Source organism: Filicampus tigris, chromosome 5, assembly GCF_054856515.1.
Source record: "Filicampus tigris isolate MCC_2025a chromosome 5, RoL_Ftig_1.0, whole genome shotgun sequence".
In the NCBI taxonomy this organism is placed as follows: domain Eukaryota; kingdom Metazoa; phylum Chordata; class Actinopteri; order Syngnathiformes; family Syngnathidae; genus Filicampus; species Filicampus tigris.
This window is the reverse complement of record NC_141221.1, coordinates 1,686,162-1,703,923: the sequence shown is the minus strand read 5'-3', so window position 1 is coordinate 1,703,923 and position 17,762 is coordinate 1,686,162. Positions and strand designations below refer to the sequence as shown.

The 17,762-nt window shown below is 41.9% G+C and overlaps 1 protein-coding gene across 2 annotated transcripts in view; it reads right to left on the bottom strand.

The window, feature by feature from the left end:
• cfap299 (cilia and flagella associated protein 299) overlaps positions 1–17,762 on the bottom strand; it is a 48,597-nt gene that overhangs the window by 8,516 nt on the left and 22,319 nt on the right. For both annotated transcript variants that reach the window (XM_086031514.1, XM_086031516.1), the window contains exon 4: positions 3,144–3,286. In XM_086031514.1, coding sequence (XP_085887640.1) covers positions 3,144–3,286 — 143 coding nt within the window. The remainder of the gene's footprint in view (positions 1–3,143; positions 3,287–17,762) is intronic.

Here is a 17,762-nt window from a genome sequence, read left to right as displayed (position 1 = left end):
CACAGCTGCCGGAGCGTTCCAGTGGTTACCATGGCAACACCCCGTCCGTGCAAATGCCTTGCAGGGCCAAAGCGGTTGACCGTAGCACAAAAGTAGTCCGCCAGAAGAAATGGGACATTTGAGTAAATTCAGATTCATTGTCAAAGTATGCGTGCATCCGTGGACCAGTCACAGACAATGTAATTTTCCTTCAAGGAGAAAAACCTTAATTAGTATTCCACAATTGGGCCAGTGCAGTGCAAGCATTCTATTCCCGAGCCACCCGAGCGAGTGCGCCGGCCGAGCCAACCTCTGCTAGCTTATAATTTAATGCATCAGTGTGCTGTGTCAGCATTCTGCTTCCTTGCCATGTTTTCACATTCTGTTTGAGCCTCCTTGGACTTCGGCTGGGTGGAGGAATTCGGTCAAGCACTGACCGTGTGGAGTGGCCTTGTTAGGGCTTGGTGTTTTATGGCAAGTCATCAAGCTTCGCCGACATGCTCCGCCCACAAACAATGAGGAAAACTCATTTTTCATAATCGAGCAATGTTTTAAGTTTGCTGGCAATTGAACAAAGGTCATGGCAGGATCACTGGAAAAGACCAAAATGACCGTAATATGGCCGCTTCAAACAAAAATGGCTGACCTCCTGTGTCTTTTCGGTAATGGCTTCCTGAGACCTTTTTTTGTGGGTCTACTCGTGATAGACATGGCAGCCAAATGTCATGCTGCCAAGTGAAACTGGCTTTGGAGGCTGGATAGACAAAAACGCTCTTTGAAAGATTCCCGGGAAAGTGTGACTCTAACTACCTTGATGAATTTTCCTAAACTCTCTTGGATGACCTCTGCAAATAGCCCAAAAATGACATTGAAATGAAGCAGAAACAAAAATGTCAGCTTCATACTAAAATGGCAGACTTTCCTTTGTGGATGTACTCATGAGGAGGAGTTTTTCTTTAAAGGGCTTCCAGGAAAAGAACACCTGAAATCTCGTACAGGGCCACTTCAAACCAAAATGGCGCTCTTTTTTGTGGGTCTACTTGGGATAGATGTGCCTACCAAATTTCACTTTGCTGAGTCAAAACTGGGTTTGAGAGCTGAATTTTCTCTCCCGGAGCCTCTGAATTGTGACCCAGCAAGCAGCAATGATGTGTCGCCAAATGATGGGAAGGGTCCAGAAACAAAAGCGCACATGAGAGAGAAGAAGCAGTTTTATCCTTTAATTGTCCCCCGAAGACTAATGAAGTTTGCTTGAAATGAATCAAGTTTGGGCGTAGACAAATGATGAAATGATGAAACGATGAAATGATGAAACAAGATGGCGACAGTCCAGAGAGCAGCAGGTCAGTTCTTTTACTGACAAAGTCGGACCGGTCACATGGACCTTCTCGTGGCCAACGGGGCTTTGTGGGAGTATTTTTAGGTGTTGTGATGATGTTTTCTGGGTTATTTTGGGAATGTTTTAGGGTGCTTTCAGAATGTTTGAGGGTGTTTGTGTTTTTAGGTGCTGTTGGGATGTCTTTAGGATGTTTGCGCTGTTATGGAATGTACAGGACCCCGCTATTCATAGGGTAAGACAGCCCGCGAAAAGCGAAAATGTGTATTTATAATTCCCAATGAAATGCGTTGAGGGGAAAAAGTATTTATTCACATATAACAATAATAGTAATAATTATATATATATATATATATATATAAAAGCCCTAATATGCCTTTTCTACCAGGTTAACCAAGGTACCCTAACTTTTGGTTAATTACAAAACAATATTGCAAACAAATCCGTGGCTTTATTCCTTCAACTTTTCATGTTTGCACTTCTTATGCACAACCTATGCAGCCACTACATAGAGAAATAAAATGATTGATACTAATATATCAAAAATGAAGCGTACATTCTTTCCCCCCCAAATTGCATTCAACGACACTGTGATGTCGATTTGAATTCGATGAATTGTTCATACCTACTATCACTTTTCCAGCGGTGGGCTGTAAAATCGGGGCGAGTTTATTTAGCAATGGGAGCCTTTCTTTGGTATCATGTGCTTATTAGCCGCAGCTTAGCTTTAATGCTCGCCGTGCTCCGGCACCAAATTGGAAGCAGACCAGGCTGTGACCTCTCCATGCAACCAAGCGACCTGCCGCTGCGCCGCGCCGTACCGCTGCGCCGCACCGCGCCGCTAGCTGCTTGAATGAAAAGAGCAACCAGCGGCGATGAGGTAACGGCGTCACGCTGAGACACGAGCGCTCCTTCGCTTTTACTGCTTCAAACAACCGTGAACTCGACATGAACTCACATGGGACTCCATTAAAAGAACGCGTACACATCCACACACAAGGTTTGAGTTTCGGAGTAGGGTTTCAAGCCAACGTTATGGTTTCGAACAAGGCAAGGATTTAGGGTCTGGGTTCCAAATGAAGGTTTCAGGAGATGGTAAAGGTCTCAAGTTAGGGTCAAGAGTCAGTTTTAAGTCCCAAATAACTTCAGGTTTCAACTTCAGGTTTGAAGACAGTGTTCGGTTTTCAAGTAGGGCAGCACGATATTGGAAAACCTTCCGATATGAGATACGAATGTTGCCTATAGTGATATGGATATTATTGCGGTATTAAGAAGTTACACTTTTTTAATCTAATGAAAGAAGTTCATTTTTTTCATGTGGTAAAATAAGCAAGCTCAATGTGTTCTTAGCCAATGAAAAGATTTCAAGCCAGACTTAGGGTTTTCATTTAGGATTTCAAATCTGTGTTTGGGTTTCAAACAAGGGTTTGAGTTTCAAATGTGCTTCCAAGACAGTGTTAGGGTTTCAAAGTAGGATTTCAAAACAGTTTAAGGGTTTGAAGTTACTGTTTCAAGACATGGTTAGAGGTACAAATAAAGTTTCAAGATAAAGCTTTCAAGCCAAGGTTAGGGTTTCAAGGTCGGGTTTAAAATTTGGGTGTCAAGAATGACTTTGAGTAATTTGCTTTATTTGGCTAACAAGAAGGTCAAATTATTAGGAACTCCCCTGTCTCATTTTCCTGAGTGCTGAGGCCTCGACAGTGGAGCTCCGTCCGATCCCTGCTCACATTGAATCTCCACTAATAAGATTTCCTTCCTTCCCTTCAAAGTCGGCGAGCCACCCACCGGCCCCTGCGGACCCCCCGATCCTCGTCCAAGCAGGACTCACCATAAATCCTGGGGTCCTGGCACCAGCTTCTTTCTCCCGCTGAAATACGGCGCAAAGTCCTGCATCTGCAGTCTGTGGGCGTAGTCGATATAGCCAGACACTTCCTGTCCCGCAGCGTTTACGTCCCGGATGAAGATCAGCGACTGCGGACACGCACGACAACAAAAGGTAAGAAGAGCAAGATGGGACAAGAAAAAGACAAAAGGATGAGACATGAAAGACAGGAAAACAACAGAAAAAAAAGAAGATGGAAGAAGAACATCAAAATGGAAGAAAGATGGGAGAAGATAAGGACAAAAGAAAAAAGATGGGGAAAAGGATAAAGGGAAGACAGAAGAAAGAAATGGATAAAAAGACTAAATATGGGAGGGTAAAAAGGATTACAAATAAAGACAGAAGTAGACAAAAAGGAGAATGAATATGGGAAAAGTAAAAAGAACAATGACAGAAGAAAATTAAGAAAGAAAAAAAAGGGGAAATGAGAAGAAAAAAAGAAAGATGGAAAAAATAATTAAAAGATGCAAAAAAAATGTGGAAGAAGAATTAAAGAAGACAAAAAACTAAGATGGGAGAAGAAAAGGAAAAAAATCAATGAGAGGAAAAATAAATATGAAAAAGAAAGATAGTGAAAAAGGATAAAAGGAAAGGTGGAAAGGAAAATGAAAAAAGAAGAATGTGGAAGAAGAGGAAAAAATAAGACAGGAGGAGAAAAGCAAGAACAGAACAAAAAAGAAGAAATGGTGAGAATGAAAAAAGAAAGCCAGGCTAAGTCAAATAAAAAAGAAACGTCATGAAGAAAAAGGACATAAGAAGACAGAAAAAGAAAAGAACAAAAAAGCCAGGACAAAAATCAAGATGGAAGAAGAAATGGGAGGAAAAAAGGACAAAAGAAGAAGAAAAATCATTAAAAAAAGACCACAGAAAGACGGAGCAAGGAGTGAACAAAGAAGAAATGTGCATGTTCCTATGGAGCCGTGCGAGGAAGGCCGCAAGAACCTGCCCACGATGGAACAACCTGAAGGACGCCGCTCGGAAAAAGATGCTTGCCTTCCTTCCAAGACGCCCACCAGCTCACAGCAACCAGTCCGTCGCTCGCCCAGGACACGTCGGACAAAACGGACCACCAAACGTCCATCACTGGACGCACATTCCCCCCAAAAAGTCCGGAATCAGCATTTAGTCATGCTGCCATTGGCCCTGGCCGTGATTACGCAGCAGGTTTCCAGTTTCCAGTCAAATTAGGGCTTCAAGCAAGGGAGAGGGTGTAAAGTTAGGGCTGCAAACAAAGGTCAGGCTTTCCAATTGAAACAATGAGAGTGGGCTAATTCCGTTTTTGGCTGGTGATTCTTTTACGCCGCAGCTTTATGAGTTAGTTCTCAGTCGTTCAATTTGTGTTTCAAAACAAATAGTTTGGTCATGTGACGTTCACGAGCTGAGCCGTGATTGGTCGTTACCTGAGCCCTGACGTCATTTACAGTTGACAGCAAGTGGCAAAATGGAAAGTGGTCCAAGTTTGTAGAGGGAAACGCAAACGGAAGCCCGTTTAAAACGATAGTCGGACCGGCCTATAGGCGATTACTATTTGTTCTGGCGGGACGAAAATGTTTTAAAAATGCCCAGCTCTGGTGTTTTCCGTATATTTCACTACATTTTTTATCTGAATTTGTGCTCATGTTTTTGTTATAAAAAGTCGCAATAAGAAGTTTGTGTTAACAATTCAAGCTTAGAAAAAGTGTACAATTAGGTCCTGATCCAAATTGGCATTTTCTTGGCCTTGGCTGGGGTCTGCAAAGCACAACAACAGGGTGGGATTTCTTTAAAAAAAAAATTTTGTTTAATTCCCAGCCTTGAGGGGGACCCCCGCCCGTCACCTTGGCAACAAGCCTAACGTCACCTGGCAGCAATTAACCCAAACAGGTGCAGTGACCTCACAACCTGCCCAGCCCCCGCCGAGGCGAAGGTCCCAGGTGGACTTCCTGCTCTTTGTGACACCCAATACAAGATGGCCGCTCGTCTTACACGCCACGGGGCCGTGACCTTCAAGATGAAGGTTACGTAAACCCCACAGACAGAAGGGAAACACTCGCTAACAGACACGGAAATACAACACTGTTGACTTGTGAGTGGGACTATCAAGACGTTGTACATTCAGATAACAGTCTTGTAAAAGCAGATTTGACATGAAAACTTGTAATGTTGATAAAAATTTGAGAGGGCAAATTTAGATGGATAAAAATTGGAAATTCAGATGAGAAATAAGCGTAAAAGTAGATAACAAAAGTTGTGAATTTAGATAACCGACTAACCAAAACAAAAGCTTAAATTGAAATAGATCAAATAAAATATAAAGCTCGATAAAGATTTGTGAGCGTGAATTTAGATAACCAAAATTTACTAAAACTTAAACTTAAACTTTAAAACTTTGAGCTCACAGGTTACTGTGACCTGAATTTACAAGTTTGTTATTGAAATGCACTTTTTGTGATCTAAACCTGGGCACCTAAATTAACATATTTTCACCTAATATTAACACACGGTTGATGTCTAAACTCACACTCACTGGTTTTCATGACTTTTTGTTATCTAAACTCGCCCGAGAGGAGGCTGGCGCTCTCGGGCTAACACAAGCGTCAGAAACCCAGAGTGAGTCTTTTGTCAACATCATGTTGTGTTACCCTGCACACGACTACATAAGCACGTTTATTTTTTACATATACAAACAAATACAAGAATGTGGTTTACATTGTTTCACCCGTGGCAAAAAAAATAAATAAATGGTCACAGTAAGAGAGAAAAAAAAATCAAGTGTTTGAACGACCATCGAAAGTATTCCGCCTTTGTGCGCTCGCCGGGAGAGTGGAAATAATGGGAGGCCATTTTTATCCGGGCATTGGTAATTACAGGGTGTGTCAGTAGACAGATGTCTTGGCAGCGTGCAGAAAAAATGCGGACGAAAAAAAAAATGGACGCTTCAAAAGAACCTTGCTGCTCACTGCACTGCGTTTGCCAAACGTTTTATCTGAACTCCACGCGCAGCGCACACACAAAAATACTCACACTTATTTTTACATAAAAATATTCTAATGTTCTCCTTTGATTTTGTGTAGCAAAAAACAAGCAACACGACTTTGTGCAGGGCTTTCAAAGTTTTTGGTGTCATATTTCACAAGTTTTTAATCAAAAATTCCGCTCACAAGTCTGCTATCTTCACTCATCTATAATTCACAACTTTTTGTGGGCTAAATTTGTTTTCGCAATTTTGTTAGCTGTAATTATGACATTTTTAATCATAAATCATGATCACAAATCTGTTTTCTAAATACACAACCTTTTGTGAGCCAAATTCACATTTTTAAAACTCTAAATTAGTGCTCACAAGTCAGGTTTTTGCAGTGTAAAATCTATTTTTTTGTTTACATTTTTCATGTGTCGCAGGTTTTTGTTTCCGCAATTCACAGCACATTCTCAAATTCTATTTCATTCTCAGGTTTTTGTGATCCAAATTGTTTAAATTGTGTTATCTCAATTTGCGAGTCTTGGCTATCTAAATTCAATTTTGAATCTAAATTCACAATACCGTCTTTGCTATCTAAACGCGCAAGTTTTTGTTGTCCGAATTTACTTGCATAAGTATAAATTTATTATCATCCAAATTTCAATTTAAAATTTTTTTTTTTTTAAACGTTTTCACACTGACAAGGTCTGGTCTAAATGCATGCTTACAAGTCTTTATCTAATTCACAGATCTTTGTTATCTAAATTCACATGTTTGTTATCTAAATTTGTACCTACAACTCTTTGTTGTCTAAATTTGTGATGAAAAGTTTACATTTGTGCTGACAAGCTTTTACCTAAATTGGCACTCACAACCTTTTATGGAAACGTACACTTATGCCTTTATATCTAAATTCTATCTAATCTAAATTCACACTGTTTTTACCTAAATTTGAGTTAGCAAGTTTTTATCTACATTTGTGCTGACAAGTTTGTCTCATCTAAATTCCCTCACTCACAAGCCTTCATCATGTAAATCCGCACTTTGAAGCTTTAACCAAAGTTCAATCTGCTCTAAATTCACACAGTAGTTTTTGTGATCGAAACTCAGCAAACGTCCACTTAGTGACAACATAATACTGTAGATGCGCCAACTTTAGATGAAGGTGTGTTTTGGGATCCTTGTGTTGTCCATGTGGGTGCGTGCATTGCATCTGGTGGGCAGGTGTCCTGCTGAGTTTCGTTAGCCTGCGGGGCCGCCGTGCACATACCAAAAAAAGCCATTCGGTGGATCGGGCCTCGCTCTTTGCCTTTGAGCTACCCATCAAGTCGCGGTGAGAAAATAAGAGACTTGAACCCACGCACTCCAAATTACAGGCCACTCGCAATCACTAATTTCAAGACGGCTTTTTTGGTTACTTTTTCCTGCTTTACAATTTCCATTAAAACTTATACAACTTCATCATCCACCTGTGTCACTTTTGTGGGTCCAATTTATGGACACTTAACAATGATTATAATGTCGTGAACACACTTGATCCCAACATAATAGATATGATAAATTCACTTTATGACAACATATGACAACCTTCAACATCAAAACGGTAACCATGTAGCTGACAGCATAATAGACAAGAGTAACCTCCTAAATTCATTTCACGACCCCCACATATCAATAGTTCACTTTATGTAAACATCGATATGATAACCACGTAAATCCACTTTGTGACTACCTAAAAAACTATGACAAAGCCACTTGACCACAATGACCATATTTGATATTTTTATGAATCCACCTCAAACATATTGATACGATCACGAAGTAAAACCACTTGCGGAAACATATCGACATGATAATCTCGTGAATCGACTTTAAGACAATTTAACCGATAGGGCAACTCTGTCAATCCACATCATTACCACATGTGATGAAGGTGGGCATTAGTGGTAGTGCTGTAGAGTTTAGATCCCACTGGGCAGGCAGTATCTTTTGTGTTAGCCTTGGTTGCTAAGAGTCCAGCTCTGCCCTACTGTCCTATGGTGTTCCACAGGGTTCAATTATGTGGACCCTTCTGTTTTCATTGTAATTGGTGCCCCTGGGTTCCGTCTTAAGAAAGCATGGTATTTCCTTTCACTTCTATGCGGATGACAGTCAGAGCTATGTCCTGCTGAGCAAAAAGGACACTTTCACTTTAAGGCCACTTTTATCCTGGATAGCACATTAAGGCCTTGATGGGACTGAACTTCTTGAATTTCTATGAAAAGAAAACAGACGTTATGGTGCTTGGTCCCAGTGGCCCTTGTGCATCCCGCTCTGTTGACTTGGGTCCCCCGGCGCCTTATCTAAAGCCAGCAGTCTTGAACTTGGGTTTTAAATTGGACCGGCAAATTGGTACTGTAGTTAGATCCATTTTTTTCCCCATCTTAGGAAGCTGCTAAAGACAAAACTTCTCTTTTCTTCATAGAAATAGTAATCCATGCCTTCATTACATCTCAGCTGGATTCATGTAATGCACTTTATGTTGGAGTCAGCCAGTCCTCCCTCAAGCATCTCGAGTTGGTCCCAAATCCTGCTACTTGCCTCTTAACTGGAGCTTGTAGGAGGGAGCACATATCACTGGCTCCCTGTACATTTTAGACATCATTTTAAGATTCTTTCATTTGTTTTTAAATCTTGAAATGGTCTTATCCCACCTTAGCTCTCTGAGCTCCTCCACCCCTAGGCACCTGCCCGGTGCCTCGGTCCAGCGGACTAGATGCTACTGGAGGACTAAGTGGAGGCTCAAAGGGGATCGAACTTTTTCCACTGCCGGCCCCTCCCCTTGGAATTAATTGCAGTTAAATGTTAATCAAGCCCCCTCTCTTTCCATTTTTAAAATGGTTTAAAGTGCGCTACTCTTGTTTTTGTGTGTCTGACTTTACGAGAAGTACAGCGCTTAGTATGCAGCAATGGATGTTTTTCAAGTGCTCTATAAATAAAGTTGAGTTAAATTGAGCATATGATAATCTGATATGAAAACTTGGTAAGTCCACATGTGTTTTTAGGTTTGCCAAATAAGCTGTCAGGGTGACAGGTGGCATCGTTTCCATTCCAGCACGGTAACAAAGACTGGGAGAAAACAGGGAGAAAGCAGTAAATGTGTGGCATGCCTGATTCGTCGGGAATAGCAGGCGACTCCGGCGCATGCGGTCCCTGCGCAAATGCGTCCTACGCCATTCGCCGCCGTATCTTTTTTTTTTTCCCGCCTCCGACAATCATTCCCACATTCCGCTGGCTTTTAAATTACCAGTGGGAAGCCGAATACAAGTCCAGGGACCAAAATACCCGCTCCGTGGACAAGGGAAGGGAATTATGGCGGATCTTTTCGATGGATTTTCCCGACGTGTGACGGGGCTGCGCCTTTTCCTTTGAACGCGGCGGAAAAAGAGCAGGAACCGTGCCTTCGTCCTGCATGTGTGTCTGCCACAAACATGCTGCGCAAATACCTCGGCCAAGGCCAATTGAAATACATGCAGTCCGTCACAGTTTTGGGGTCAAGAAAGGCCTTCGACTTAACGGGAACTGCCTTGTGATCACAAACATACAATTATTTACAGTTACTTGGAACAAGGAGCACAAAGATTTTTCTTGAAATTCAAATGTTTTTAGTTATTCAAATTCATGCTCCCAAGTTTGTACCTAATTCGCACTCATGTTTTTATCCCCCCAAAAAATGTTTACAGTGAGATTTTGCCATGTTCACAGAACTTGTGGGCAACAGTTGCCGTTTTCTGGCGCCTTCCACTCTGGTACACGCGTGTGAAAAAGGGGGCGTGCCAGGCAGGTGTCGCGCTGCGGTTTGATGCCGGCAAAGCGCCCGCGTTGGCCGACTCCAACGCCGCTTGTTTGCACGATGCCGCCAGAGGCGTCCATCATCCCGCGGGCCGAACTTCCCAGCACACGTGGATGACGGGAGCGGTCGCCCGCAGGAGAGAAAGAGAGAGGACGACTGGACCTCGGTCGTCTTTCCTGGCTCGCAAACTTTATTGACCCTGCGAGGGTTTCAAGTGGTCTTTTCCTACACATTCTTTCCTTGACGTGTGCTAAAGGGAGCTGCATTAGTTTCAGTGCTGTCTGTTTCCATGCGACTCATATACTCTCACTCAAAAGAAATCGTATTAAAAAGTAAGATCTCAACTCTTATTGACAGCATTATTTTCAACACTGTCTGGTATCAATAACCTTAACGGGCAACCCTCACCTCATACAACGATTGCACTGCGTCAATGGTCCTTGTGATCACTTATGGCATTATTACAACTTACAGTTTTTGTCGGACTGAATTCCAACACCGGCTGCTGGCAACTCCCATTCAACTCAACTAGTCCTGCAGATTTGAATATATGTATTTAAAAAACTAGACATAAAACTGAACTACTTGAATACACTGTGACTGGTCCTGGTGAGCCTCAAGTTTTTTAAAACATTTTTTATGACATCAAATAAAATAACTACTCTCATTGGAAGCATGAATTTCAACCACTGCTGCAAACAAAGACCTTCCCATGCAAGTCAACGACTCTCAGCCACTGCTATACACTTGAACTGGTCCTATCATGTATTTTATGATGTAGTTAAAACACAAGTGAAATACTCTTTTTGGGGGTTTTGAAACCATGTAACCTCTCAATTATTACATTTCAGAACTCAGACTAAATTTGGGCGGAAAGTCATAGAAAATTCAATGAACAATGTCACACTTTGGCTTTCTACGTCTTTTTTGGCGGTGACATTCCAGAAAGAAGTACCTTGAAATAACTTGTTTTTTACGCTTGTCAGTGTCACCTCGTGGACAACACACTCATAAAGCCATCAGTTGCACTTACCCACAATGCAGCTGGGCACAAATTACAAGGTGGCACCAACACACATGCATGCACACGCACACTCACACGCAGACACACACCACAAGCAGTGCACTCCCTTCCTGTTGTTGCAGCAGCAGATGTTTCAAGGCAGACCAATAGCTGCGAGATTGTTTGCCGCACTGCTAACACTCGCTAACTTAAAATGTAAACACATTCCAACCTGCGACCAAGAATCAATTTAAAAGGGTGACCTATCGAGTGTGGAACTCCAATTGGGAATGTCACCGCGAGTAGTCGCCGCAACTCAGGAAGATTGTCACTCGCGGGATGACTAAATTAAGTTGGCTATGTTGACACATCAAAGACGTCCATTAAAACCAGGAAGCTTTAGCCACCTAACAGATACAGTGCTCTTCTATTTTACATGCCGTACGTTAGCGTTAGCTTGAGCTTTAGCCAGCTCCCGTGACCAGGGTCTACCTCCATATTGCATACATACCTTTACATAAAGGTAAAGGTACATAGCTTTAGCCAACTCCATGAAAACTACACAAAACACCTCTATTTTCTGTCCACTGTTAGCGTTTCTGTCCACTGTTAGCGTTAGCCTTAGCTGCCCATCAGTGTGACCGTTCATCTCAGAAACACGATGACCTTGCACATTTGTGGCATGTTACAACGACGATGTTCTGTTGACATGATGTTATTACGATGACAGCACATTTTTTTGCCGTTTGCCATCTTGTAGTGGAGGTGCGAAAGCCTCCAAATGCTGGCCGCGCGTAGGCGGACCGCAACGGTTTGTGTGAGAAAATGTAGGACAAACAGCTCAACAACGCGAGGAAGGCAGCCAAGGTGTAAAAATCTTCCCTGGAGCTCAGGTGTGGAAAACAGAAGCAAAGAGAAAGCGGGGGGGAAAAAAAAGCAACAGTGATGGGAAGGGGATGACCCGCGGTTGACCCGTGGTTTACCTCTGCTCAAACACGGGCACTACAAAGCTCAGCAAGGTGCGCTTCTTTGTCTTGGACCACGTTGTGTGTCAGTCAAGACTTTCAGGATTTAAGGAATTGAGTTGACTTTGTAGATTACTTTGAAGCACCACATAGGCTTCCATGATTTTTCATTACACAGTGGTAGCTGGTATGAGTGGCCGGAGAGAAGCCAAACACCCAAGTACGAAATGAAAAGAACTGTAAGGAGCATGGAGCAGAGGAGGAAACTGGCCAACAGGATCTGAAGTCCGGGCTCCTGATGTCACACCCCGTAAAGGCAGAAAGCCAGTCTTGGTCTAAAGGCCTACGATCCAAAGACCAGCCACCAGGTCCAGTGAGAGACAGTTTGGTCCACAGACTGTCTATTTGGCTTAAACACCAATCCTGTAGTCCAAAAAATTGCCAGTTTTGTCCAAAGAGCAATCCTCCAGTTGGGATAATGATCCCCTAGATCCAAAGACCAAGTGTTGGGTTTGCAAATCCTGCCGTGACCCAAAACAAATCTGACTTCAAAGAATGTGGGCTTGGTCAAATTGCCAACTGAATATTTTGGAGATTATCCAGATGATCTCAAATTGACCAAAACATCATTAACACATCAAAGTGGTTAGCTTAGCACACGCTAACTTTTCACACTACAGAAAGTGTGTGTGTCCCTCACACACGCACGCACGCACCAATACACGTACAGTACCACCTCAAAATGAAGCATGGTGGCGGGACTGACATGACTTGGACACGTATGACTGCAAATGGAACTGGTTGTCTTGTATTTATTGATGATGTGACTGTTGACGAAAGAAGCAGGATGAATTCTCAAGTCTTTCAGGGAAAATGATCTGCTCATACTCAGCTAAATGCTTCAGAACTCATTGGAAGGCGCTTCACAGTGCAGATGGACAATGTCCCGTAATGTTTGTTTTTCTATATTTAAGCACAGTGTTCATGTTCAAAAAAGAAATATTTGTGGATGCCATAATATGTAAATTAATTCAAATAAAACTCACACTAGCAATATGCACTTGTACAATCACAAAAAATCATTAGCTTAGCATTGTTCCATTCAAATTAGGTCTTTGTAGGGTTTTTTAAATCTTGCAGTGTGACCTACAGTCTCCTGTGTTCAAACTTTATCGCAGATCATCATTGAGATTTATTGTCAATCCGCAAAGCTAATTAAAGGTTGGCGGTCGAGAGGGAGGGTTATGATTAAATGATTTGAAGGACGACGCATGAGGCGGTACGGGCCAGATGAACCGTGCACTTCAAAGTCGCGACGCGACCAATCGCCTCGTAATCGCTTCAGGATGTTTGTCTTTATCATCTATGTTTGAGTGACATTCACTGACCAAAAGACTACAAATAAATACATCTTTTAAAAAGAGGATAAACACACACACAAGAATACTGCATACTCTTTCAGATTAAAAATGTTCACTGAAATATAAAAGTAATAAAATAACTTAAAATCTGCCTTTTTTTTCAAAACCAAATATTGTTGAGCTTTAATTTTTTAAAAAAATAACTGAAGAATTTCACAATGATAGTGTTATTGCTTTGCTCAACATATTTGAAAACATGAAAATTTGGCAATAAATATATGATCAACATATTTGAAGAAGAGATCATGAAATTGCCCTTTTGAGGAAAAAATATGGACACCGAACTTGAATAAATGAGATTTTCATAGTTAAAGTGTCCTCATTATTGCAGGGTAAATACAGTCACCATTTAAAAAAAAAAAAAATCCACACAAAAGTGTTATGAATAAAAACAGAATATGGTCAATATATGTGAAAATTTTTTTGAAAACTTCACAACAAAAGGATCTGCATGCTTGCAAACCAAAATGTGGTCACCCCAGTTAAAAACAAGAATATTTCAGAATAAAAGCATTCTCTTTTTTTTGCCACACACCACCACTTGGTCACACTCGTCAAAGGAATGTGAGTTTCAAAATAAAAGTATGCGCTCTGTGAAACAGCCCGCAGCCCGGTGGCACTGGTGAAAGTGCAAAAACAAACAAAGCGTGAAAGAATGCTAAGTGTCCTTTTGTGGACAAACAAAGAAATGTCAAACATACCAAAGCGAGCTGCCCAAAATCAAGTCAAGTGTGGGCGGCACCTCAAAACAAAAGCGCTGAGCTCCAGGTTAATTCTTTTGACCCATCACTATGGTGACGCATGCACCTGCGTTGACAGAGGCTTTAGCTTTAGCCTTAGCATTGGCGGCGCTACGCAGCAAACAAGTTGCAACAATGACAAATATCCAAGCTTGGACCACCAACATGTGGAGGCCAAGAGCCCTTTATAGCACGCAACTGCAGATTCTGTGTGTAACGTATTACTGGAATAATATTCAACAATGTTAGCGGTATTGTGTTGGGAATTGTACATGATGTTCACAGTGCCTTTAGCTCGCTATCTTAGCATTTTTCATACATTGCCATGCTGGTCTAAAATCGTCTTTGATGTTCAAGACAAATGTAGGCTTGGTTCCACTTTCACATTGTCATTCGAGACAAAATTGTTCGAGATGTTTACACAAAAAAAGTATGTTTCGTTTCATCAGAGACTCAAAATAGACTTGGATGTTGACAAAAAATAAATTAAGGATGATCTTTGATGTTTAAAAAACATGTTAGGATCATTGAATATACAAAATTGTCTTTGAGAAGGTGTCATCAAAGACTGGGATATTTGTCTTTGATATTTCCAAAAACCAAAAATGTAAGGAAATTAATCCAATTTACTGCCGGCAACGAGGACCAAACCAACATTGGTCGTACAGGGATCCAGCTTTTTGCAGATGATGTGGAACTGTTGGCTTCATCAAGCCGTATGTCCAACCCTCACTGGAGCGGTTCGAAGCCGAGTGTGAAGCGCTTGGGATGAAAATCAACCCCTCCAAATCTGAGATGATGGTCCTCAGTCATAAAGGGTGGAGTGCCTTCTCCAGGTTGGGGATAGGATCCTGCCTGAAGTGGAGGAGTTCAAGCACGTGGGGGGTCTTGTTCTGTTTGTGAGGGCAGATCGGAGCGTGTGCAGTGATGGGGATTCTGTATCGTCCGTTGTGGTGAAGAAGTTGCGGAGCTGAAAGATCTCGATTTGCCTGTCGATCTACGTTCCTACCGCCACCTAGGGCCACGAGCTGTGGGTTGTGACTGAAAGAACAAGATTCCAGATACAAGAGGCTGAAATGAGTTTCCTTTGCAAGGTGTCCGGGCTCTCCCTTAGAGAAAGAGTGACAAGCTCTGTCATCCAGGAGTAGAGCCACTGCTCCTCCACATCGAAAGGAGCCAGATGAGGTGGCTCGGGCAGGCATTTGGCTAGGATGTTTCCTGGACGCCTCCCAGTTGAGGTGTTCTGGGCAGGTCCCACTGGGAGGAGGCCCTGATGTCAACACAGCACACCCTGGAGAAACTGTGTCTCCCGACTGGCCCGAGAACGCCTTGTGATTCCCATGGAAGAGCTGGGTGAAGTGGCTGGGAAGAGGGAAGTCTGGGCTTCCCTGATTAAAGCTGCTGCACCGCGACCCGACACCAGATAATAGGAAGAATGGACAGGTGTGGAAATGGATGGACATATGTGAGGTTCATTGGATGGAGACGTTGACATTTACAAAATACGTAGGTTGGCCCATCAAATTGATATTCTTTGATATTTAAGAAACAATTATGCTAGGTTCTTCTAAAGGCGTAAATACTGTTCTTCAGACTAAAATATCTTTGATATTAAAAAAACCCAACATATCTTTCAAGATTAAATTTGTTTAGGAAAGAAACATGTTAGGGTCTGACTTTTGAAGAAAACATTCATTGATCGATTGGATGTCTTTGATGTTTTCACTACTGCATACCTGTAGGCGGAGTGACGCTGCGCTTTAAAAACAACTTGACTTGAGTTACGTGAGCGTCTCGCAGGAGTTCACGCCAGTCAGATCTCCTTTTCGCTACGCCATTTTGTTTTAGAGCAGCAGAGTGTTTATTTGGAGTAGCCGCTATTAGCCGTGTTTACCCGAGAGGGCCCCCTCTTCTCCTCTTGCCCCTCCCGAGTTAAAACGTTACATGGCTGGTTGAGCTCCCTCTTAACACGGGGCTTAAGTTGCAGCGGAAACATTTGCGTAACAAACATTTGCGTAACGCGCTCCACGAGAGCAAAAACCAACTCGAGCTCTCCGGACGCCCTTGTTTATCTTAGCAGAGAGAAGTGAAAGCGGCCAATGACAAACATTTGCACATTCGAGTGATGGACGGCTCGCAGCTGAAGTCTGGAGAGAAAAAAACACCATCTCAAAAAAAAAAAAATTATCATAAATTGAAACAGTGAAAAGTAAATTATACTTGCTCGTTGGGTTTTAAGCTTCTAAGCTTTGTCAATTGAAGACTAGATTGCAATTGATGTTTTAAATAAAATCTTATGCTCAATGAAGACTAGATTTTCGCTGATGTTTGCAAAAATATCAACACATTTGTATTTGATTGTTGCAAAATGCACTAGATTCATTGCGATTGTCTTTACAAACGGCCCTAGATTTGACAAAAAAAAGCATAGGTTAGATTCAGTGAAGCCTCTAAATTGTGCTTTTTGATGCCAATAAATTGTATCTTTATTTTTAAATTTATTTAATGTTTCCAAAAAGGACCATCTTTGATGTAATCAACGAGCAACTTGTTGCTGAGTGACGTCCGCTGATGGACGGCCGTAAAGCGAGCGTAAACAAACGCGTGGCGGCCATTAATGAGCAGCTTAAAATTCTTGGGGGATTTGACCCGACGGTGCCGTGTCAAGTGGTCCCACCTCTTGAGCAAACACAAGATGGCCGCCCCGCAGCGTGACACAAAGCAGAGCGCCTCGACTGGACTTGACACCGCCACCCTCGTAAATTCTCCCGTCCGGCATCATTTTATGATCGGCTACGAGCCGGCTAATGAGTGTCAGCTACGAGTGTGTCGGGAAAGGAAACATGGCCTTTGCGGTGGGCCTGCTCAACGTAGCTTAGCGTCGCTCTTTGATGACCAGCGTCAGGAAGTGTCAGCTAATCCCGATTTTCCGTAATGACTCACAGGAATTTTTAATATTCACCTTGTATTAATCATCTTTGATGTTTACAAGTACGCTTCCATGAGCTTTGATTTGTGTAAACATTTAGATGACATTCATTGTTGACTGGTTTGTCTTATATTGTTTAGAAATCATGTAGGTTGGTTTCATTAGTAACAAAAATGTCTTGGGGATGGTCTTTGAAGATTACAATAATGCAGACATCATCTTTGTTGAGGAGTCTAGATTGTGTCATTGTTTACAAAAATGCACACGGGAAAGAAAGGGACAAGGAAGGTCGTCTCAATGAAAATGTTTGATAATCCTGATCAGACAAATGTCTTTGATGTTTACGAACACAAATATTAGCTACATCAAAGATCTTTACAAAAATGTATTTGGTTCACCGAAAATAAAATTGTCTTATATGATTAGAAAAAGACATACAATAGGCTCATTAAGGGCTTATGATTATCTTTCATGTTGGAAAAAAGGTTAATTCACGGCAAAATTCATCTTTTATGTTGACAAAAAACGTACGGTTTCTTGAGGCCTCCAGATCATCTTGGAGGTTTGGAAAATAATACATTCACACTTGAAGACCAAGTAGTCAGTTGATGTTTACAAAAAGGTGGAAATTATGTTAATTGGAGACAATTCTCTTTCATGTTTAAAACAACAATAAAATATAAATATAGGTTCATTTTTGACAGGGTTACCCGATGATTTCATAATCCACATTG